This window comes from Callorhinus ursinus, unplaced genomic scaffold (assembly GCF_003265705.2).
Source record: "Callorhinus ursinus isolate GAN/ISIS: 27379988/994484 unplaced genomic scaffold, GSC_fseal_2.0 scaffold25, whole genome shotgun sequence".
In the NCBI taxonomy this organism is placed as follows: Eukaryota; Metazoa; Chordata; class Mammalia; order Carnivora; family Otariidae; genus Callorhinus; species Callorhinus ursinus.
The window spans coordinates 9,563,588-9,586,949 of record NW_027397087.1 but is presented as its reverse complement, the minus strand read 5'-3'; the positions used below and the strand labels follow the sequence as shown (position 1 = coordinate 9,586,949).

Here is a 23,362-nt window from a genome sequence, read left to right as displayed (position 1 = left end):
TCGAGTAGCAATGAACAAACTGAAAATGAAATTAAGAGAACAATTCCATTTGGGGCACCTGGGTGGCTCAGTTGCTTAAGCGTCTGACTCGTGATTTCAGCTCAGGTCATGATCTCAGAGTCCTGAGATGGAGCCCTGCGTCGGGCTCAATGCTCGGGGAGGAGCCTGCTAGGGATTCTTGCTCTCCCTTTGTTCCTCCCGTCCCTCCCTCCCTCCCTCTCTCCTTCTCTCTCCCTCTCTCTCAAATAAATAGATAAATCTTTAAAAAAAAATTCCATTTACAACAGCATCAAAGGAATAAAATACTTAAGAATAAATTTAACAAAACAAAAACTCATACTCTGAAAACTATAAAACACTGTTGAAAGCAAAGACCTGAATAAAAGGAAAGATACCCCATGTTCATGGATCAAAAGACATTAAGATGTTTAATATATCCCAAATTGATGTACAGATTTGATTCAATCCAAATCCAAATCCCACCTGACTTCTTTGCAGAAATTGATGAGCTGATCCCTAAAATTCACATGGAAGTTCAAGGGACACAGAACAAACAATCTTGCAAAAGAACATAGTTGGAAACTTCCTGACTTCAAAATTTGCTACAACGCTACCGTAATCAAGACAGTGGTACTAGCATAAGAACAGACACATAATTCAATGGAATAAAATTCAGAGTCCAGAAATAAATCCATACATTGATGGTCAATTCATCTTTGACAAGGGTGCCAAGACAATTCAATGAGGAGAAACAACAGTTGTTTGAACAAATGGTCCTGGGGCAACCAGATATTCGCATGCAAAGAACGAAATTCGACCCCTAATTTTGGCTCACTAGTATACAAACATTAATTGAAAATGGATCAAAGACCTAAATGTAGGAATGAAAACTATACAACTATTAAAAGAAAATACAGGCATACCGTGGAGATATTGCAGGTTTAGTTCCAGACCATTGGAATAAAGTATCACAATAAAGTGAGGCAAATGATTTTGGTTTGTTTCCCAGTGCATAAAAAAGTGACGTTTACACTATACTGTAGTCTACTAAGTGTGCACTATCATTATGTCTAAAAAAACAATGTGTACAACCTTAATTTAAAAATATCGCTAAAAATTGCTAACCATCATTGGAGCTTTCAGTGAGTCATAATCACTAACCACAGATCATAACAAATACAACAATAACGAAAAAGTTGGCAATATTTCAAGAATTACCAAAATGTGACAAAGAGACACAAAGTGAGCAAATGCTGTTGGAAAAATAGCGCTGGAAGAAAAGCGCTTGCTTAACACAGGACTGCCACAAACATTCAATTTGTAAAAAACACATTATCAGTGAAGCACAATAAAACAGGGCAAGTATGCCTGTATAGGCATAATCTTTGTAACCTTGGACTGGGTAACAATTTCTTAGATATGAAACCAAAAACTCAGGAAATAAAAGAACAGATAAAGTGAACACCATCAAAACATTTGTGCTTCAAAGGACATCACCAGAAAGTGTAAAGACAATACACAGAATGGGATACAATTTTTACAAACCATATAATTGATAAGGGACTCGTACTAGAATATATAAAGAATTCTTAAACTTAACAAAAAGACAACCCAATTATAAAATGGACAAAAGATCTTAATAGACATTTATCCAAAGAAAACATATAAATGGCTAGTAAGCAAATGAAAAGATGCTCAAAGCCTTTAAACATCAGGATAATGCAAAAATCAAAGCCACACTGAGGTACTACGTCACATCCACTAGGATGACTATAAAGAAAGAGAAAGGTGTTGGCTGGGGTGTAGAGAAATGCAATGCTCATACACTGCTGGTGGGACTGCAGAATAGTGTAGCTTCTGTGAAAAATAGTCTGGTAGTTGTTAAAAAATGTTGAAACACGCAGTTACCCTATGACCCATCAACCCAATTCCTAGGTATATACCTAAATATCATGAAAAATACGTCCATACAAAACCTTTTTCTTTTTAAAGATATTTGTCAGAGAGAGAGAGCAAGCAAGAGAACGTACATGTGCACACGGGCACATGAGCAGAGGGAAGAGGCAGAGGGAGAAGCAGTCTCCCTGCTGAGCCAGAAGCTTATTTTGGGGCTTGATCCCAGGACCCTGGGATCATGACCTGAGCAGAAGGCAGATGCTTAACCGACTGAGCCACTCAGGTGGCCCCAAAACTTTTTTTTTTAAGTCAATAAGTTTTTATTTAAGGAATTTTACGTGTGATTCCTTCTAGTGCCAATCACCATAATTCCTCCAAAGTCAGAATCATAATCGTCAAAACAGCCCTTGTAAAAAGAACTATTGTTCAATCCACAGTTGGCACTGTGAGTCCAGAGTTCCTTTAGTCGGGCTTCTTTGATCTCCACTTGAATATGGACATACTTCAAAAATTCCCCACCTGTAATCTTTGGGATCCAGTTTCTTAACATCCACATTTAGGGTTAGAGTAGATGGATCTGCCTGGTTCTCAATTTCAAACACCCTCTAAACATGAATGAGTTCAAATCCTATTCACCCCTAAACTATCACACCCTAGAATTGTACAGACTGTTGGGATACACCCATACCTAGATTTTAAAAAATCTATTAAGTCTTTCACATAGTTTTATAGCAGACAGATGTCTTGTAGCTCTTTCCCACAGACCTAACACACAGTTCCCATAGAAAAACTTTTATGTGCATGTTCACAGCAGCATTATTCAGAATAGGCAAAGTGGAAGAAAATCTAAATGTCCATCAACTGATGAATGAATGATTAAGATGTGACCTATTCACACAATGTGTTATTACTGGTCATAAAAAGGAATGATGTCTGATACATGCTACAATTTGGATGAACCCTGGTGGGTTCAGTTACTGTCTTCCAAAAAAAGATACATCTTAAGTCCTAACCCCTGGTCTCTATAAGTGTGACCCTATTTGGATTACACTGGATATAATCAAGTTATAATGAGGTCATACTGGATTAGAGTGGGCCCCAAATCCAATGACTAGTGTCCTTTAAGAAGAGCAGTGAAGACAACCGAGAGATACAGAGAGAAAGCCATGTGATGGCAGGGGCAGAGGTCAGAGTGATACAGTTGCCAGGAAAGGACTGCCTCCAACTACCAGAAGCCCAGAGAGGAGCATGAAACAGATTCTTCCCCCAGAGCTTTCAAAGGAAGCATAGCCATGTCGATGCTATCATTTCAGACTCCTAGCCTTAAGAAGTATGAGAGAATAAATTTCTGTTGTTTTAAGCCACCCTGTTGGTAATTTGTTACAGCAACCTTAGGAAATTAATACAACCCTGAAAACATTATGCCAAGTGAAAGAAGCCAGTCACAAAGGACCACATACTACATGATTACATTTTATGAAATGTCCAGAACAGGCAAATCATAGAGGTGGAAAGCAGTGCTTATCCAGGGCTAGGGGATGATGGGTTTGGGGAGTGATGACTAATGGCCATGGGGATTTTTTCTGGGGTAATGAGAATATTCTAAAATTGATAGTGGTGGGGCACCTGGGTGGCTCAGGTCATGATCCCAGGGTCCTGGGATCGAGCCCCACATCGGGCTCCCTGCTCAGCGGGAAGCCTGCTTCTCCCTCCCCCACTCCCCCTGCTTGTGTTCCTGCTCTCTCTCTGTCAAATAAATAAATAAAATCTTTAAAAAAAAAATTTGAATGTGGTGATGGATACATAACTCTGTGAATGTACTAAAAGCCAATGAATTATAACAACAAAAGAATAAATGAATTAAAGGAAGTGCTCAAAAAAAGGAGGGACATATTATAAGGGCACAAGACTCAATGTGAAAGAACTCCAAATAAGGAAAACTGGTACAATCTGAGCAATGAAATTAATAATGATAGTATTAGAGGGGCACCTGGGTGGCTCAGTTGGTAAGCATCTACCTTCAGCTCAGGTCATGATCCCAGGGTCCTGGGATGGAGCCGCACATTGGGCTCCCTGCTCAGCGGGGAGTCTGCTTCTCCCTCTGTCCCTCCCCCTGCTTGTGCTCGCTTGCTCTCTGTCAGATAAATAAAATCTTTTAAAAAAATGATAGTAGATTATAACCCACAGAATAACATATTTATGAGTCCAAACTGAACAAAGTAAATGACTGAATAAATAGGGAAAGAAGAATAATACTTCCTTACAGAAAAATTCAATTAATAAAGGTAGAAGAGGGGCGCCTGGGTGGCTCAGTCACTAAGCATCTGCCTTCTGCTCAGGTCATGATCCCAGGATCCTGGGATCAAGCCCTGCATGGGGCTCCCTGCTCCACGGGAGCCTGCTTCTCCCTCTCCCACTCCCCCTGCTTGCATTCCCTCTCTTGCTGTGTCTCTCTCTGTCAATTAAATAAATAAATAAAATCTTTAAAAAAAAAGTATCTCTGCCAAATGTTTATTAATTATAAAGAGAAAAACAGTAACTTTCAGTGGACAGCTCCCAGACATCATTGTAACTTCAAGGTTAACACCACTAATAAGACATACTGATATCATGCACCCTCTGATATAAAGCACTAAGGGTAAGGCAGTTGCAGGAGACATACTTACACAACCATATCATTTGTTGTTTGTCTAAAACTCTAACTGACGTCCTGTGTTTTTCTTTGCTTTAACTGGCAACCGAAAATGAGAAGGGCACATCGTTTCTGTGGTATTCTTGCCAAAAATGCATAACTTCAATCTAATCATGAGAAAATAGCAAATACATTCTACAAACCTACTGACCACAAGACTTAGAAATTATCACAAGAAAAAGGAATTAATTTTTTAAAGCAGAAATTAACAAATTAGGATCAAAACTGACTCCAGAAGAAATGGAAAAATCTAAACCAGGGATTGGCAAACTTTTTCTGTAAAGGTCTAGACAGTATTTGAGGCTTTGTGGACCATTTGAGTAGTTTCATCTACTCAGTTCTGCCATTGTAACATAAACACCATCACAGACAACACATAAATAAATGGGCAAGGCAATATTCCAGTAAAACTTCATTTACCAAAATAGGCAGAGGGCCAGATCTGGCCAAAGAGCCTTGTTTATCAACTCCTGATCTCATCAGACCACTTTCTTTTTCTTTTTTTCAGAGAGAGAGCAAGCATGTACTGGGGTGGGGGTGGCGTTTGCAGAGGGAGAGAGGGAATCTCAAGCAGGCTCCAAGCCCAGGGCAGAGCGGATCTCACAACCCTGAGATCATGAATGGAGCAGAAATCAAGAATCGGATGCTTAACCAACTGAGCCACCCAGGCGCCCTGTATCAACCACGTTTTATCTATCCACTCTCCCCATGATGGATTCTCAAATGGTTTCCAACTCTTCATCACTTCAAATAATGCTTTAATAAATACATGTCTTTAATAAACTATGCAAGCACTGCTGGATCATAAGAACCTATAAAGGCTCCTATTTCCCCAAAAGTCCTGCCAACATCTGACTTTCTAATTTTTGACAATTAATAGGTATAAAATTCCATTACTTTTTATTCCTGAACATTTTATTCCTATAAAAGAAATATAACACTGATAACCATACCTGAAACATATTGCAAAAACATAAAGGGAAAAAACATAAATATTGATGCAAAATCCTGAATAAATAGCAAATAGACTCTGACAGCACATTAAAATAATACAGCATATGCATAAGTATACAATGTATTATAGGATTGATTCCAGAATGCAAGAATGGTTCAATATTATCCCATCAATCAGATGATCATCTCCAAAGACTGAAATAACCATTCTATGTAAGAATGCTCTGTAAAATAGGAATAGATACTTACTTAGTATTGAAAAATGTATCTAGCTCAGCTCAAAAACTAGCATCCAGCTTACATGGAGAAACACTAGAAGCATTCCCACTAAAGCCTGGAAGAAGACAAGGATACTCACTGTCATCACTATGACTTTATTTATGCTGGAAATACTAGGTAATGCAATTAGAAAAGAAGAAGAAAATAAAGAAGAAAAAAAAATTAGGGCGCCTGGGTGGCTCAGTTGGTTAAGCAACTGCCTTCAGCTCAGGTCATGATCCTGGAGTCCCGGGATCGAGTCCCACATCGGGCTCCCTGCTCAGCAGGGAGTCTGCTTCTCCCTCTGACCCTCTTCCCTCTTGTGCTCTCTATCTCTCATTCTCTCTCTCTCAAATAAATAAATAAAATCTTTGAAAAAAAATTAGAAAGGAAATGGTGAAACCATCTCTACTTGCAGATTAGGTGGTTATATACCTGAAAAAAATCTAAGGCAGGGCTATACAGTATGGTAGCCACTAGCCACATGTGGTTATTGAGCATGTGAAATGTGGCTAGGGTGACTTAAGAGCAAAAGCTATGATTCAATTCTAATTAATTTAAATTTTTATTTTTTTTAAAGATTTTATTTATTCCTCTGAGACACAGAGATAGAGAGAGAGAGAGGAGAGAGCCTGAGCAGGGAGAGAGGCAGAGGGAGAAGGAGAAGCAGGCTCCTTGCTGAGCCAGGAGCCCAATGTGGGGCTCGATCCCACGACCCTGGGATCATGACCTGAGCCGAAGGCAGACGCTTAACCATCTGAGCCACCCAGGTGCCCCTAATTAATTTAAATTTAAAATAAGATAGCTACCTATGGTAGTGTCTACTGTATTAGTGCAGATCTAGAGGACAGACCAAAAAACAATATGGACACAAAATTAACACACATCAGTGCCTTTCATACATACAAATAACAACCAGACAGAAGATATAAAGGCAGAACAACAGTAACCAAAAAAATAAAACACAATTATAACAGTAACAAAAAAAAAAAAACAGGAATAAATCTCATAAGAAATTGAGAGACATGTCAAGGAAATTTGAAACACAAAAAGGTTGTGGCTGGACCTTACTATGTTATTGGTTAGGAAATTCCACAGCATAAGATGAGATTTCTCCCTAAGTCAGTTTAAAAATTTAACATGGTCCCATTAAAAACATGAACAAGTTTTTATAAATGAACTAGTTAAGCTAATTCTAAATTTCCATATAAAAAGTAAACAAGAAAAAATACTCTAGAAAAGCTCAGAAAGGGCGCCTGGGTGGCTCAGTCCATTAAGCGTCTGCCCTCAGCTCAGGTCATGGTCCCAGGGTCCTCGGATCAAGCCCCACATTGGGCTCCCTGCTCAGCAGGGAGTCTGCTCCTCCCTCTCCCTCTGCTGCTCCCCTCACTCATGTTCTCTCTTTTGCTCTGCTCTCTCTCAAATAATCTTAAGGGGAAAAAAAGGTCAGAAAAAGAAGAGGTAGTAAAACACATTATAAGCCTCATATAAGAAAAGTTGGCATCTTAAGCTGATGAAGCAGAGATGAGCTATCCAGAGGAACTATCAAATGTTAAAGGGACAACTTGATAGCCATCTAGAAAGAATACAGTTGGATCCCACCTTATACTATACACACACACACACACACACACACACACACACACACACACACACACACACACAAAGTTAACAAGGACTTATTTTATTTTTTTGAATCAAAGATTTAAACATGAAAAATTAAACTATATAATTTCCGGAAGATATCACAGGAGAAATTCTTCGTAACTTTGGAATGAAGAATGCATTTCTAATTATGATCAGAACATAGACACTTAAAAGGAAAACTGATAAATAAAAACTTCTGAATGGCTCCAAACACAATAAGCAAAGTCAAAAGAGAACCAAGAACTGGGACAAATATAATTCCTATCAGGCAAAGGGCTAGCTTGCCAAAGAACTCCAGAAATCAGTAAGAGGGCGCCTGGGTGGCTCAGTTGGTTAAGCGACTGCCTTCAGCTCAGGTCATGATCCTGGAGTCCTGGGATCGAGTCCCGCATCGGGCTCCCTGCTCGGCAGGGAGTCTGCTTCTCCCTCTGACCCTCTTCCCTCTCGTGCTCTCTCTCTCATTCTCTCTCTTAAATAAATAAATAAAGTCTTTAAAAAAAAAAAAGAAATCGGTAAGAAAAAAATAGAGAAATGAGCCAAAGATATGAACAGATAGCTTAGCAAAAATTCAAACATTTGATAACATGTTGGTGAGAGTGTGGGGGGAAGGTGTATCTCTCCTATTGCTGGTGGGAGTATAAATTGGTATATCTGTGAGGTAAAACTTGTCAATATTAAGATCTCAAATACATATACTCTGTATGAGTCCACTTCTAGATATATTTGCACATGTGTGGAATGATACACGCACAAGGTTACTTATTGCAGCACTGTTCATACATAACAGCAAAAGACTGAAGTCAAGCCCCCCTGCACGGCAGCACTGTCTCCTTGGGTGGGGAGAGGAGGACGACCAGGTTCTCAGGCAAGAGGAACAGGTACTTCCCTATATACCTTCATAGATGTCTACATTTTTTGTCTTTTCTACCACATGAATGGTAGAAATACCATATGAATAGATTATCTATGCAAAACATTACATTTAAAAACATGCAAAGAGAAAAAGGAAACACTATTTCAGCTGTTAGAAAGGATAAGTCAGCAGCAGATTTGCTGGTGTGCAGTGCTGACCAAAAGACATTCTTCAGGATGTAAAGGGACAAAGCAGGTACAGTATGCTGCCATTCATGTGCTTTAGAAATATACACACCGGGATGCCTGGGTGGCTCAGTTGGTTAAGCGACTGCCTTCGGCTCAGGTCATGATCCTGGAGTCCCGGGATCGAATCCCACATCGGGCTCCCTGCTCAGCAGGGAGTCTGCTTCTCCCTCTGACCCTCTTCCCTCTCATGCTCTCTCTCATTCTCTCTCTCTCAAATAAATAAAATCTTTAAAAAAAAAAATAGAAATATACACACCTTCTCAAAAAAAAGTTAAAATATATCTATATAACAAAAATATAAAAAAATTTTAAATAGAAAGAAAAAATACATATAAGAAGAAAATTTAAAGAAAAAGATTTGCACATTCTTATAGATATTAAAACATAGAATGTATTCCAGAATGCCTCTGGAAATATACACCATACTGCTGTGTGGTTGCTCCTGGGGAGGGCAAACAGGAGACTGAAAGACGAACTTGCCATCGTATGTCCTCTGCTACTGTCTGAATACTATTGTTTTTACTATGTGAAGTTTAATAGAAAACAAATTTCAAATATTCTATCCCCAGCCAGATCTTACCTCTAAGCTCCAGATCTGTATTTCCAACTGCTCCCCTCAGATTTCTCACAGGCACTACGAACCCAGGAAGTGCAAAACCAGACTCACGATCTTCCCCACAAAACCTGTCCTCCAGGGCTCCACACGCTGCTGCCATCACGGCCCCTTCAGCTGCTCAAGCCAGAAGTGTGTGCTGTCCCCAGCTCCACCCTGTCCCCTCCTCACAGGCCATGGGCTCCTGCGTCCTGGGAATGCTCTCTGTCCACGGCACCCTCTGTGCTCGTCTCCACCGGCAGGGCTCCTGGCCAGGCGAGGGGCACCTCTCACTGGGCTCTGCCATGGTCATCAACGGCTCTACCCACAGCTGCTCTGCCCCCTTCTCCTGTAACCTCATCGTCCTGCTCCCCTGCTTCAAAGCTTTACAGCAACTTCTGGGAAGCAACATGAGCACATGGATCCAAAAAGGGCCAGAATTCTCAATAGAGTCTATGTGATTTTCCCTTTCCTGGTCCTTCCTCAAGTCATTCCTGTCTCACTGCTGTCCAGCCACACCAGCCTTCTTCCAGTTCCTCCAACTCTTCCTCCCTCAGAGCCTCACTTGCCAAGCCCTCCGCCTGGGAGACTGTGCTCCCACCCCATCTCTCCTGACGCCTGACACCCCAGCACTAAGCTCTTCTCCGCTCACTGCCTCTCACCCCCATGATGGCAGTTTAAAGGCACCCTCTCCAGACCATCTTTGCTGACCTACCAGACTAGATTAGATTCCGTTCTATGTTGGCTTAGAACCCCTTCTTCATATAACTTACTATGATGCTGATTAAATAATCACAAACTAAGCTGTACTTAGCCCTCTCACAGGCTTAAGGACAAGAATGGTTTTGCTCACGGCTATACCCCCAGTGCCTAAAATACTACCTACAAAATAAACACTTGTTGGATGAATAAACAGGGAGTGGGAGACAAAACTAAAGGGAAAACCAAAGGCTATCTATCATCCACGAAAAGGGCTCATGTCAGCAGTGGCCTCCAGGAGGGAGAACTTCCTGCCCCAACTCTTGCCTCTGGTCTGCCCCCTGGCTCATTGCTAGCATCTGCCTACTCACCACACTGTCCGGGGACTGGAGCTGGTCTGGCAAGGCTGTGCTGCTATTGTAGCCGGAGGTAACACCAGAGGAGAGGCTTCCACTGGAGCTGGTACACAGGGAGCTGGATGTGGCCACGGTGTGCAGCTTTTCTTCTTCCTGAGAAGGACAGGGTAGTGTACCCTACCCACTCCTCCCCTAACACCACCCCTTCTCACCTCCCCAGCGCCCATTACCTCCCAGCACCTGCCATCTCACCCTGAAACCCTCACGCCTCCCCACATGCCGACCCCAGCTAAAAACCAAAGCTGCCTCCTCCCGGACTCTGGCCTGGGGACAGGAGTGGTCAGAGCAGGATGACATGTAAAAAGAGTGAGCCCAGCTTTGAGCTGGTACTAAGAGTCCAGCACCTTCCTCCAAATGCCACATCCTGACTCAGAGGCAGCCCCAGCGAAAGTTGACCCAGTCTGACAGCTGCCGCAGGCTCCAGGCCTACCCTGGCATCACTGGCTTGCCCCACTCCCCACCCTGAGCAGCTGGGAGATGATCTGCTGGCGGATTCTCAGCTTCTCCTGCTCAGTCTGCTCCCGTAGCCGGGCCCGGGCCCGGGCAATCTCCACCTTGGCCTCCTCTCGGGCACGCTGGTATTCTTGCAGCATCAGTGCTATGTCAGAGGCAGGGTGAGCAGACCGCGATGCCGACCCTGGGCTCCTGAGGAAAACCACAGGGTAGAGAGACGCCCTCTAACATTGTGGGTAGGTGGGTGACAGCCTTGGCCTGCTCGTCCCAGACCTATTCAACACCATCCTCTCTTTGCCTACAGTTTGGTTTTACAACCCATTTTGAGACTCAGGCCTACTGTCTTACATGGTAGGTCACAGCCACTCTGCCCACCCTCTCCCATTACCTCTGCCCCAACTTATTCCCTCCCACATCCTCCTCTTTCCCTTGCCCCATTCTCCCACGGTCACCTCCACTTGCCCACAGGAGTGTAGGACCTACTCTTGGAATCACTCCTGTCAAAGGAAGCTGCAGCCTCCCTTCTCCAGGCCCTGCTCCCCACGGCCCTCTCACCCTATAGACAACCTGCTCTCTGCGGGGTTCTGGGTCCACCCTTCTTACCTGGTGGTCTCCACAACATCCTTCCTCAGTTGCTGCAGGTACTCTCGGCGCCTGCTGGGCAGGTCAGGGTCCCGGGTGGGGAGATCTCTGTTGGGCAGGAGGCTCACTTGCTTCTGGGGACCGAGGTTCTGTGTCCAGTGGAAGTTCTGAAGTCGTTCAGCCCGCTCTCTCCGGAGGGTCTCAATGGTTTGTTTTTGCCTGAGACAAAATGTGATTGATTCACCTAAGCTGGCCCTGAATGCCCCTCTCCATCTTAAGATCTACCTCTGATCCCCAGAAGATCCCAGAGCTTAGCAGGGGAAAAAGGGACAGCCAGCTATTAGCCTTCTCTGATTCTCTTTCAGCCCACCTCTTGCCCTACCCCACCAGGCTGGGGGCCCTTACCGGGCATAGAGCTCCTCCCAGGCAGACCGCACAGGCTCTTCAGCAGCGAGCGCCTCCCCTGTCCCATTCTGTAGCACCTGCAGTAGGGCATCTGCCTCCCCAAAGCCGTGGTGCAGTTTCGCTTCTGTGAGTTCCATGCTGAGTGAGAGGTTCTGGGCCCCAACTTGCAGGGGGATTGGCTCCCTCTGGGACCACTGAGGATCCTGGCTCTGGTCATCAGGAGGTTGTAGGGTCTTCTGTCCCTGATCTCCAGAGCTCATATCACATCTGGTCCCCAGTGACTCCATCACACCTAGCCCCCCAGGAGAGCCATCCTGAACCCCATGCCAATGAGTAAATTTGTTATGCATTGGGAAGTCCCTCAGGCCGTGATGCTGGGGCTCAGGGGCCATGCACACCTGGGAACCAGAGCGCAGCAGCACCTCAGACTGGCAGGCGTTGGTCGGGCCCAAAGTGGAACCCTGGAGCCCTGCTCTATCAGTCAACTCAGAGACAGGGCAGGGGCTGAGGGGCCGGAGGCCTCCCCTTGAAGGCGAGAAGTCCAGAGTGGGCTGTGGCTCCATCGGAGATGCTGAACTCTCACCCCCATTTTCTGTCTTGCTCTGCCATTGACTTGGCCCCCTACTCCTCACTGGGCCAGACCCCAAGGAAGCCAGGTCCTCTGGCACAAAGCCATCAGCCAGCCTCTGGCCCCTGTTCGTCAGGGAGGGTGGTGGCAGTCCACTTTGGACCAAGGTGGTAGTCCTGGGCTGAAGCTGCAGAGGCGGCTGCTCTAACAAACAGACTTGGAGTTTCGGGCTCTGTGGTGGGCTGCCTGGCGAGCTTACCTCAAGGAATGACCTGCCATCATTCCTTTCTAAGGGACGCTTGCCTTCCCCACACAGAGCCCCCACTCTCTGGGAGCCACCTGACTCCTCAGTGGTTTGAGAATGATTATCCACTGGAGGCCTGGAGGTGTCAAGGAGAAGGTCTGGGCTGGAGACAAGCTCCTGGTGGCCTTCAAGAGGACAAGCTGAGGTGGCTGTGAGTGACAAAGAGTCTGCAGGGAACCCCAACCCCTGGGTGCTGGCACTAAGTGTGAGGATTGGGGAGGAGGCCCTCTCCACCAACAACATACCCATGGTGCCCAGCTCCGTCTCAATCTTAGGATCCCTGATGGACTCTGCAGCACTGGGGCAGGGCTCTGGGGATTGGGAGCCACTGAGGCTCGGGCTACCAACAGCCAGTCCAGAGGATTCCTCTGGCTGGGAGCTGGGAGGTAGGGAGGCATCAGGGGAAGCCTGAGGGCTCACAGAAGGGAGGTTCTGCCCAAAGTGAGCTTTCTGAAACCTCAAGTGGGATGGGGGTGCTGGAAGGCTCTGGGGCCTGCAGTGGGTGCTTTCTTCCTGAAGTTCTGAAGGTTCTGCCATTTTCCATGCTGTTTCCTCTGCCTCTATCTTCTGAAGCATCCCTGTGACATATCTCTGCTCTTGAGACATGGTGGGAATATCTGAGCCCAGCACTTCAAGGACCACATTGACCTCCTGAGGGTTGGCCTCTGGGGCCTGAAAGTGCAGAGGTGGTAAAGCCAGGTCAGTTTGGATACACTTGTCCATGGTGGTCTGAGTGCAGCCGTCTATCATAAGGGCCTGGGTCACCTCATCTGGGGTCTCCCTCTTGATGTTCTGTTCCTTTTCAGCCACACTTGGCTGTGAGAGACTCCCCAACAGCTCTGAGGTGCTGTGCAGCAGTTGTGAGAGGTGGAGAGACAGATTATGCATGCTGGTCCAGGAGACCAGACCAGAGACTGGCACTGCACTGGTTTCTGGCTGAGGAGAGGAGATGTCGGTAGAGCTCCAGCAGAGACTACACCCCAGGGTCTGTGTGCCCTGCTCCGAGGTGTCCATCCTGGACTGTCCCACAGGACCACCCGCCTCTGACGGATACAGCAGCGTAATCTCATCCACTGGATCTGCAGCACTTCCTTCAGCCAAGAGGGGCTCACTCCTCAGCCAGCCTGCTTCATCAGGGGTGCCCGGGAACTGGGCTCTCTTGTCAGGACCCTTACTGGGGGTTGCTCCTTCAGGGCTGTTCAGGATGTGGAGGTTCCCCAAGGCACACAAGGAACCCCGTACTTCCGAGGCCTCACGTGAACCCTGGGCATTTCCAATGCTGTGTGGGCTCGACAGGTCCCGGGCATTGGCACAGCTGCTGAGGTGGGAATAGAGTGGAGAGTTCTGGCGTTCTAGGCCATTGTCCATGCTTGAACAATGGGCCATGTTTGATGGTATCAGGCCCTGGGGTGTCTGGCCAGAGGAGACATCCACTGCACTGCCAAACACATACTCCTTCCAGCCGATCTGCACAGGCCTCTCTGGACTGGAGGATAGGATATAGGGATTGATGTCACTGGAGTCAAAGTGTAACATTCCTTTGTCTGCTTTGGAACGCCACTTTTCTGGCCTGGCCTGGCCAACTGGTCTCGCTGGACTTTCCTGCCAGGCCTCTTCCAGGGTACTAGACGTCCAGCAGGTCATGAAATCAGGGGTTGGCATGCAAGAGAGAGCTGATGACCTTGGGTAAGGAGGAGTGGCAGGTTTCGGGGGCCAGTGATCAGCAGTGCTATTGTCCAAGTTAGATGAGGCTTTCTGACCACAGCCCTCAGCTTTCAGAGATGTTTTCACTGCTGAATTACCTGAGAAATAGTCCCTGGGATGTGGAAACCACAATATGTTAGGCTCCCGTGTATCTTCATCTGTGGGGGAAGGAGGCTCCACACTCATGTTCAGCTCCTGAAGAGACCGGGAAGAGCTAACCACAGAGAACTGTGGTCTAAGGGAGGACCTAGAGTGTTTGGGGCCAGAGACGACTGCAATCACAGGAAGTGAGCACCCGTTGTGGGGAGCCAGCTGCTTCCTGCCAGAGGCGGGCAGGCCAGGGCTCATGGGTATGGGCTGTGGGGCTCCACTTTGCCCCAAAGGCATGGTAGCTGAGTCTTTGAAGCCTGATGAGAGCATCTTAGAAACAGAGGGCTCAGCTGCATGTGCTTCCTCTCTGCCTGCATCTCTAATCTGACAGCTGTCCAAGCTACCTTCCTGGGAAGGTTGAGAATTCCTGCCCTGGGCAGGTTCTTTACCACCACCCGAAACCTGGTATTTCTGCTGCTCTTCCTCCTCCCAGGGACTGTCAGCTTGGTGCCTGGAGATGTGTTTTAACTTTGCCACAAACTTGGCTTGGGGATCCAAGCCACTGTGACCTCTGGACTTAGTGGAAAGTTGTCGCTTTTCTGGAAGGCATTGGATTGCATTTCCTAGACATCCATGCTGTGGTTCCCCCAGAAGCTCACTCTCAAAAGACCCTTCACCTAAATCCAGGGTGTGTGGTCTCTCAGTTGTTGAAGGTGGTTCTGGCTTGGTTTGAGACTCTTGTGCATTCTGGCCACCTCCAGAGCTGTCCTGAAACATCCTCAGTGGCTCAGAGCACAAGCCTACAGAGGAAAGGGCAGCCTCAAGCTCTGTGCTGGCTTTCTTCTCAGCAATCTTTTTCTCAGGATCCTCTACTGACCTTGAGCTTCCATTAGCCCCTGAGTGACTCAGTGAATTTGTGCCCACTTGCGAGGCAGAAGGGGATGTACCCCCTTGAGCCAGAGATAGGACAGCAGCAGAAGTAGAAGGCTCCCGAGTGCTGCTATCTGTTGGCTCAAATTCTCTGTGAATGCCCTTGGGCTCAAGGCCAGGTGCCAAGAGCACTTCAAGTTCCCCAGAGTAGCTCTCTCCTCTCTCATCCATCCTAAAGGCTCTGGAAGGCACTACGCAGGGTGGCTGGAGAGTGTGTGGGGCAGCCTTGGAACTCCCTTTTCCCAGGTCACCATCCTTATAACACAGTAAAGTGGAAGGTGGGGAGAAACAGGCAAGAGAAGCAGTGGGTTGAGGATTGCACAGATGTCGGCAAGGAGTTGTTCTGCTGTCTTCCTGCCCCCCAGATGGACTAAGAGTCCTGCTGCTTTCAATGTTCCCTAAGAAGACAACACAAAAGGAAGTCTGCTGTGGGCATCTGCACTGAGCCTCCTCCTGAACTTCTGCAGGACCTGGGCTAGGTCTTTGATCTGGCAATGAAGTCAGCCCAGGATGTTTGCTGCCAGCACTGCAGGCTTCTGCCAGCCCACAGCCAACAGTCTCCTTCCACTTCACACACTGCTGCAAGGGAGCTTCCGGTTCAATGCTCCTCAGGGCTCTAGGCAGTATGGTACCCTGTTTGGGACTTGCCCTCCCTTCTTCTAAGCCAGTGGAAGCCTCAAGGCATTGGGAGTAGTCTTGGGTACTCGCTGAGAGGCTGACAGAATTCTGAACGTCACAGGTCAAAAGCTGACTTTCAAAATAGGTTGTTTTTCCTCCCTGTGCAGCCACTAAGAAACTACCTGAACCTCCTCTACAAGTGGTATCTAGAATTCTAGGTTCTTGATGCGCTGGGCTGTGCTCCTGACCACCAGGGCACATGGCCTCTGCAGTGTCCCACAGACCTAACTGGCTTCCCCGACACGGAATCACACCAGGGTCATCATTAGGGGCCCAAGAAGATAAGGGAGCCACTACTTTCTTTGGTATTTCCCTCCTGTCTCCTACAGCTGTTGAAGGAAAACTGCCTGAGCCCACAGGATCAGAAGAGTAAGGTGTTCTGGTTGCTTTTTTCTTTTTCTCTCTGATTTCAGAACAAGAGTGACATACAAACTGTTCACCGGCTCCCAGAAAATGTCTCAGTTCTCCAGCACAATGGCTTTTGCCTAGAGTTGCGGCTACATGGGAGGAAGCCTGTGAGGGATGCTGTGGCCCTGTTTTAGCCTCCGTGTTGGGTGGATGTTGAAAGCTGTCTGCAGGGAGGGGTGTGGCCTGACAAACTTTCCTCTCATTAGTCAACAGATGTCCTGATTCAGCAAAGAGAGATGCCACCTGAAATCCTTGCGCTTCAGCCTCATTCCTCGTCCTGTCTGATACTAACTGGTCCCTTCGTGGACACTGAGACTTACCCAGGGCCCCTGAAGAACATTCAGGTCCTAATAAAGTCTCACAGTAAGGAAGAATTTTGCTTCCAGCCCCCAAGTCATGAAGCTGCCTTCCCTGGGCCTTTGCTTGTCTGATCTCCTCCAACACAACCAGGCCCATGGACATATGAGCACAGCGCTCTGGGTGAGGCACCCTTGGCAGGGACACAGGTGCTGAGAAAGTACCACTAGGAGAACCAAGGTCCTCGGCCTCCTTCTCTGCCTTCTGCCTCGCCTGCCGGCCTTGATTATTACCCTCTTCTAAGAGGCAGCAGGCCGCCTTTTCAAGTGGGCTAGAGACCCTGTTCAGGGAACTGGTTCTTTCTGTTCCTCTTTGTACAGCTGCCTCGGCTTCAGAATCAAAACCCTCTCTGGGACTCAAGCCCACTGAGATGCTTCTGAGGTCCCCTCCTTGGTCTTGGGTACTTGCTGATCTGTGGCCCTCTGCCCCCACGGGAATGCCCTCTGATACATGGGATTGACCATGAGATCCCATAGCCGTGGATATCACAGACCCACACCAAGCAGAGTGTGCCAAGGAGGAGCCCCCTCTAACATTTCCCTGAGGACTGTGGCTTCGGGGCTCTCCACTCTGATTCTGACTCCCTGCTCCAGTTACCAAGGGACTGTTAGGCATTCTCAACATTATGGGATCCAGCACAAAGTCAACTGAAGAGATGCCTACAGTATCACGTGCATGAAGATAGTCTCTTGACAGCCTTGGACAATTCAAGGACAAGGTATTACTCAGGTCTCCATGAAGAACTGCAGAGGAGTCTGGCTGGCTCAGCAACGGGTCAATCTCCTGGCTGGAAGATGTGTCCATACAATGCTGGCTTGGGCTAGGAAGTTTCTGAGTTGATGAGGCCACTGTGTTTTCCTCCTGTAGGCTCCCTCCTCTTCGCACAGCCATTTCCTCAACTCTGCCTTGAACTTTGGACTCCTCTTGCTTAGAACTACTTACACAATTGACAACTTGGCTTTCCCAAAAACTTTTCACAGTTTCCAGTTCCTCGAGACTTCCCAAGCCACAGGGCTGCCCTCTGGGGCTTGCGGATGCATTCCCCGCCTCGCCCTCCTTCTCAGAAGACATCTTGGCACTCCGCTGCAATGGCAGAGCACTAGCCGATGCCTTGGTTCTTGGATCAGCACAGGTGTCTGCAAACTCTCTACAAGTTGTACATGTCCCTACTTCATCACATGTGTCCCAGGAGGGTCTTTCTAATACAGCTGGGTGAGTGTGTTCTTTTGCAAACTTAATGTCTTGTACACATTCCCTTGACTTGAAGGGGTACAAGGTGATTTTCTGGACCTGGGGACTTTTCCCAATGCTACTGTTAAGCTCCATTTCTCCAGCTTCGCTATCCCTAAAGGTAACATCATCTGTTTGTTTTGGAGAAGATGGCTGATCCTTCAAAGACAGGTGGTTTCCAAAGCTGCCTGGCCTTAGGACATGGTCAGCCATCTCCTGGTCCCTCAAGTCCTGAAATATAAACTCCTTACTGACTCCCAGTGTGTGGGAAGCATTTAGCTGCTTATTCTGCTTGGATTCAATTTCCAAGATGCCATTTTCCAGCTGTATTACACTCCTAATTAGCCTGGCCATTTCCTCAGCACTATTGACTCTTTTATTCTGTTTCTTTCTAGAAGGTTCTTCTTTGGGGCTTACCATTTCTTGTGAACTTCCAGGGCCCTTACATTCACTCAGGTTTTTTTCCTGAGAGCATGTAACTGACTGGAATCTTTCATATGCAGACTCTGCCTGTGGAAGCTTAAACTCTTTTGAGTTGCCTTTGGAATGGAGAGCTTTCCCAAGAAGACCAAATTCATTCTTCCTCTTACCCTTGTGGGCTGGACTCTCATCTGGGGCCATCATCTTTGAGCCACTTACTCTACGATGTACTGATCTGGACTGCAAAGAAATAGCAGTTTCCCCCAGCATGTCCTTGTCAAGGGCTAAATTGGTTTCATAGATGAAATCAGACCTGGCCCCAGAAGAAAACTGTCTGTTCATATCAAAGGCCTGAGTCTGTCTTAGGACTACATTGTGATCCTGCTCGTCTTCCTCATCTGCCTCAGACTCACAAATAAGGAGAGGCTTCCTAGACCTAGAATGCCTTGAGTAAACATTGCAATAGGACTGTACAGTGGCCTTTTCTCCCTCCTTAAGCGCTGAAAGACTGTGTTTATTTAAAATTCCAACTTGATTTTCAAATTCACATACTTTTGTGCTAGTAGATGAAAGAAAATGTCTGTTCTGAGCAACAAAAAAATAAACTGAATTATGGCTTTCTTCTTCAATATTTCCAGGGCACTTTCCTCTTTCTCTGCTAACTTCCTTGGTGTTCAGATCAAATGGCCTCGTTGCTGTGACCTGCTGAGATGAGGCAATCTTGGAATTCTGGTTTTGTAACAGCACTGGCAAATTATTCTTCAAATAAACATTTTGGAGAACCTGACGGTCATGACCAAAGCCCCAGGCTTCTCTGGGGGGTGGGGAAGGCTCTCTTGATTCTCTGCAAGCCGGGATCTCTAAGGCAGTTTCTGTCAGGGCATCTCGGCTTTTGGTCACATAGAATGTCTCCAAGGGAGGTGGCTCCAAGGAAGTCGGGAACGGATTCCAGGCGGCAGAGTGGGGGTACCACTTTGGACCTGATGGAAACACAAATGAAACACTTGGGTGCCTTCCAACCACTTCCCTGGAGCTCTCCTGATAGTCTACCTTCTCTTCCTGCAGGGGTGGGTAGCCACTGGGACTGAACTGCCCCTCCTGGCTTGCACTATTTGTCCTGAGAGGAGCCCAGCCCTGGGGCCAGTGGTTTCTTTTAGAGGCTGCGGTGACATGACCGTGACAAGGGTTCTTCTGCAAAAAACATTCATCAGAGGAAGTCATCAGTCGAGGTTTCCCACTACTCTGAGAACACCCTTCCAAGCTGTTCTGCTTGACTTCACATGTTTCAGTCATGGAATTTGCTATCTTGTTCTCTGCTGCAAAAACTGGTGCACTTGTAGTTCCAGAAGTCAATGATTCTACATCTGCTGAGTAAGTTCCACTGTGACTCAGCTCTTTCTCTCTAGTTGTAAAGAAATCTGAAGTACCTTCTAACTCAGCACTCAAATTGTCCTGTTCTTTCTCTGCTCTCAAATGCCTAATTTTGGATAAATGGATAGGAAAGTTGCTGAAATCCAGACTGCTAGATACCCCAGAACCAACTGGCAATAGAGTATCTGTTTCTTTGCCAGAAGCTTGGGTCAAGGAGGCAGAGTCTTCTTCCAGGGAGGAGAAAGCTGGCCTGGGTTCTCTTACAGCCTCCAGCACAGGATGGGACAGTTCAAGGAGGTACTTCTGCTGAAGGGCAGCCCAGTCCCTCTCATGGGCACTGCCTACATGAGTGAATGAGGCAGCAGAGGCAGCCAAAACACTTGACACAGTGGAGTTGTTGGATGCTTCAGAGTTGGCCTCCTGGGCTGTGTCAGGGATACCTCTGGCCTGAAAGATGCCAGCAACTCGTGGCTGAAGAAGCCTGTAAGACCCCCAGAGTGACAGCCTGGATGTATCAGAAGCAGGGATTGTGTACACACTGCTTACGCGGCAGGGCAGCTCAGCACCATCTCCGGATAGTTTGGAGCTATAGGGCAGGAGTATTTCTGCCCCTGATGGCTTTAGTTCTTCCATATTTTGCCAGTGTCCAGGCCTCTCCCAACCACGGGGCTGAGATTCCTGGACATCTGGACTTGGACATAAAGAACCCATTATTCCTGAGGGGCTGCTGGAATTGATCTTAGAGTCACAGGAAAACCAGGAATCCATAGACAACAGAGGGCTCCCTCTTGAAAGTTGCAGGCCTTGGAGTGTGTTTGCCTGTTCAGAGGAGCTTGCTCCTACCTCCGACTCAGGTTGCTCACAGTGGGGCTGGGGTGGGGGACCAAGGTAAAATGAACTGCTCATTGGCAGGATAGCATCCAGCTTGGTTCCTATTCCGTGGCTGATGGGACCAAGCCTGGACATTGCCTCCTGGTCCACTGTGGGCAGACTGGAGGTCTGTAGGTGCCAGAAAGTCTCTGTGGGCATCTCATCAGCTGAACTGAAGAAAGGATCTTCTTGCTGATCTTCCCTCAGTTCCTCCTTGCCATCAATCAGGCTATCCAGAGAAAAGCTCCTATGAGTTTGGGTGAATAGTCCACTGTTTGAGGATGTGGTGAAGCCCCTCAGAGAGGCTCTAGCTCTGGCCCTGCGGTGGCCATGGCCATTGGGAAGATAACTACTCCTTGGGCTGTCTGGTGGGCTTTCATACCCCTTCTCAGCCAGCGAGTCCTCAGATATTTGGCTGTTGTCACTTTCAGAGTTCTCTGGCTCTGGGAGATCCTGTTCCTTCCCCTGGGGGTCCTCTGGCTTCAGTGGTTCCATCAGGGCTTTGGCATAGACACAGGAGAGAGAATCCACTGAGTAACTGCTATCTGCATCAGATAAGTCACCATCGTTATCTCTTACATGGTCCACTCTTGGGCTGAAATCTATAAGTGAGGATGTGGAGTCTGGGTCTCCCACACTGTGTTGTCCCCTCAAAGGGCTGCCATGAGGCAAACAAGAGGACTTTTTGGCAATGTCTTTGACCAGAACCCTCTGTTGCCTTTTTGATGCCCTGTTTGGAGGAGATGGTTTGGATTCCTTCCAGAAAGTCTTGGCTTCCTTTCTATGCCCAGATGCCTTTTTGGGTCTACAGGGATGTGAGGAACTGCAAAAGGCTCCCTTGGCAGGCCTGTGGGTCCCAAGGTTCCCTTCTTTTCGCCACTCTGCTCGTGTGTGGTCAGAGTCTGATAGTCCCCTACCCCTCCTGGTACAGGTGGAGGGGGTGAATGCATCTGGCTCATCCCTTGGCTTTAGCTTGTTAGCTGAATGATCCAGAGATGCTAAGCTCTGGGACACCATCCGACAGGGCTGCTTACCCACTCTTTCCATTTCCTGGATGCTGGCAAACTCAGAACCCACAGCAAGGCAGGTGCCTGAGGATAAGGCTCCTTTCCTTGCCAAGGCCCCCTTGGCAGTGCAGAGATACCCCTTGCCTGAGGAATAGAGGGCATTCTTACTGAAGTGTCCTGTCCTTGGAGGGTAAGAAGCAGCCTGGGGCAAATACTCTTCTGATGGAATTTTCTCTGATATTTGGTCCGTAGGGTCAGGCATAGGAGGTAACATGGTGGAGGGATCCCGATTCAGGAAAATACTGTGGAGAAAAGGAAAGCCATTTTAGAAAAGTAAAAGGCCCCTATTTCCTGCTCACAGAGGGAATATAAAGTCCCACTTATTTGCTCTGAAAGAGGTTAACAACTAGGCCAATGTCACTGTCCCCTCTAGCCTTTGAGGTCAGAGAAAAGCTCTACAGGTACAAAAGGCAACTGTGGACTACAGTCTTAGCTTCAAAGAGGCTCAGGTACACTCTGTTGCTCAATTTCTTTATCTTATAAAAAGACTGAACTGAATCTGAATCTAATCATGCCTTTAGGGAAAACTTCCATTAATAGGCAGTATGAAGAATCTAAATGACACTGCAAGGAATCAAACAGGCAAATCTATAAAGTGGCATCTTCTACAGAACTGATCCACTCTTAACAAATGATATGAAGAAATAAAAATGAAATAGAAAGTATTATTAAAAGGAACTTAAAAGACATAACCACATGCAGTGTGTGATTCCTACTTGGGTCTTAATTTGAACAACCAACTGTAAATAGATATTTTTGAAGCAATAAGAGAAATCTGATATGGCCTAGGTTTTAGATTATATTGAATAACTGATCTTAATTTTGTTAGGTGAATAAGGACAATGTGATTATAAGAAAAGTCATTGTATTTTAGAAATAACATGATGTCTAGGAGGGTGCTTTAAAAATACTTCATCAGAAAAAGGACGGAAAGGAGATTAATGCAAGCATAGTAAATCTTGGTAACTGCTGAATGTGGGAAATAGGCGTACTATACTCTCAACTTAGTTTATGTTTGAAAAATTTTAATAAAAAGTCTAAAAAAAAAGCCTGACTAGTACTATGAAGACCAGAGAGGTGAGCAAACAACCAACAGACATGAACTGTATACATACTATGGGCAAGGCCCTGGGGTAGGCCTAGAGGATATAAAGAAGCAGACACAGTCCCCTACTCCATCCTCACCTTGACTGAAAGGAGTGGAGAAAAAAAAACAAGGAAGATCCCAAATTGGACCTGGGAGTCAGAAAGGTAGTGTTCCACTCGCTTAAGGTTAGGAAGCTCACTTGAGGTGGCAGGACAGGCAGGAGGGAGACGGAGGAAGCCTGTGGGAACCGAGTCTGGTGTGAGGGGAGATGAGATGGAGGCAGTGGCAGGACAAACACAAGGAGATATACGTGGATAGCCAGTGTCTAAAGAGCAGGTGAAAAATGAGGCTGAGATTCTCACTTTGAAGATATCACCAAAGCAGCAAGAGTTGCCACTCAGAATGGGAGAAGGTAAAAGCCTGAGTCTTAGAAGATCTCACCTACAGAGAAAGAAGAGCAGTCAAAAGAGGGAAAAAGTGGAGAAGAGAGGAGTAAGCAAATCTTTCCATTTCACAGACTGAGAAACTGAGGCCCTGGGAAGTAAAGAACACCATCTGAGCAACAAGGCAGTAAACCTCAGCC

The 23,362-nt window shown here is 46.8% G+C and overlaps 1 protein-coding gene across 2 annotated transcripts in view; it reads right to left on the bottom strand.

The window, feature by feature from the left end:
- Positions 1-23,362, bottom strand: part of STARD9 (StAR related lipid transfer domain containing 9) — a 136,083-nt gene that overhangs the window by 16,393 nt on the left and 96,328 nt on the right. For both annotated transcript variants that reach the window (XM_073876879.1, XM_073876880.1), the window contains 4 exons: positions 11,696-21,934; positions 11,312-11,509; positions 10,717-10,900; positions 10,211-10,348 (listed from right to left, as the gene is read on the bottom strand). In XM_073876879.1, the coding sequence (XP_073732980.1) occupies positions 10,211-10,348; positions 10,717-10,900; positions 11,312-11,509; positions 11,696-21,934 (10,759 nt within the window). The remainder of the gene's footprint in view (positions 1-10,210; positions 10,349-10,716; positions 10,901-11,311; positions 11,510-11,695; positions 21,935-23,362) is intronic.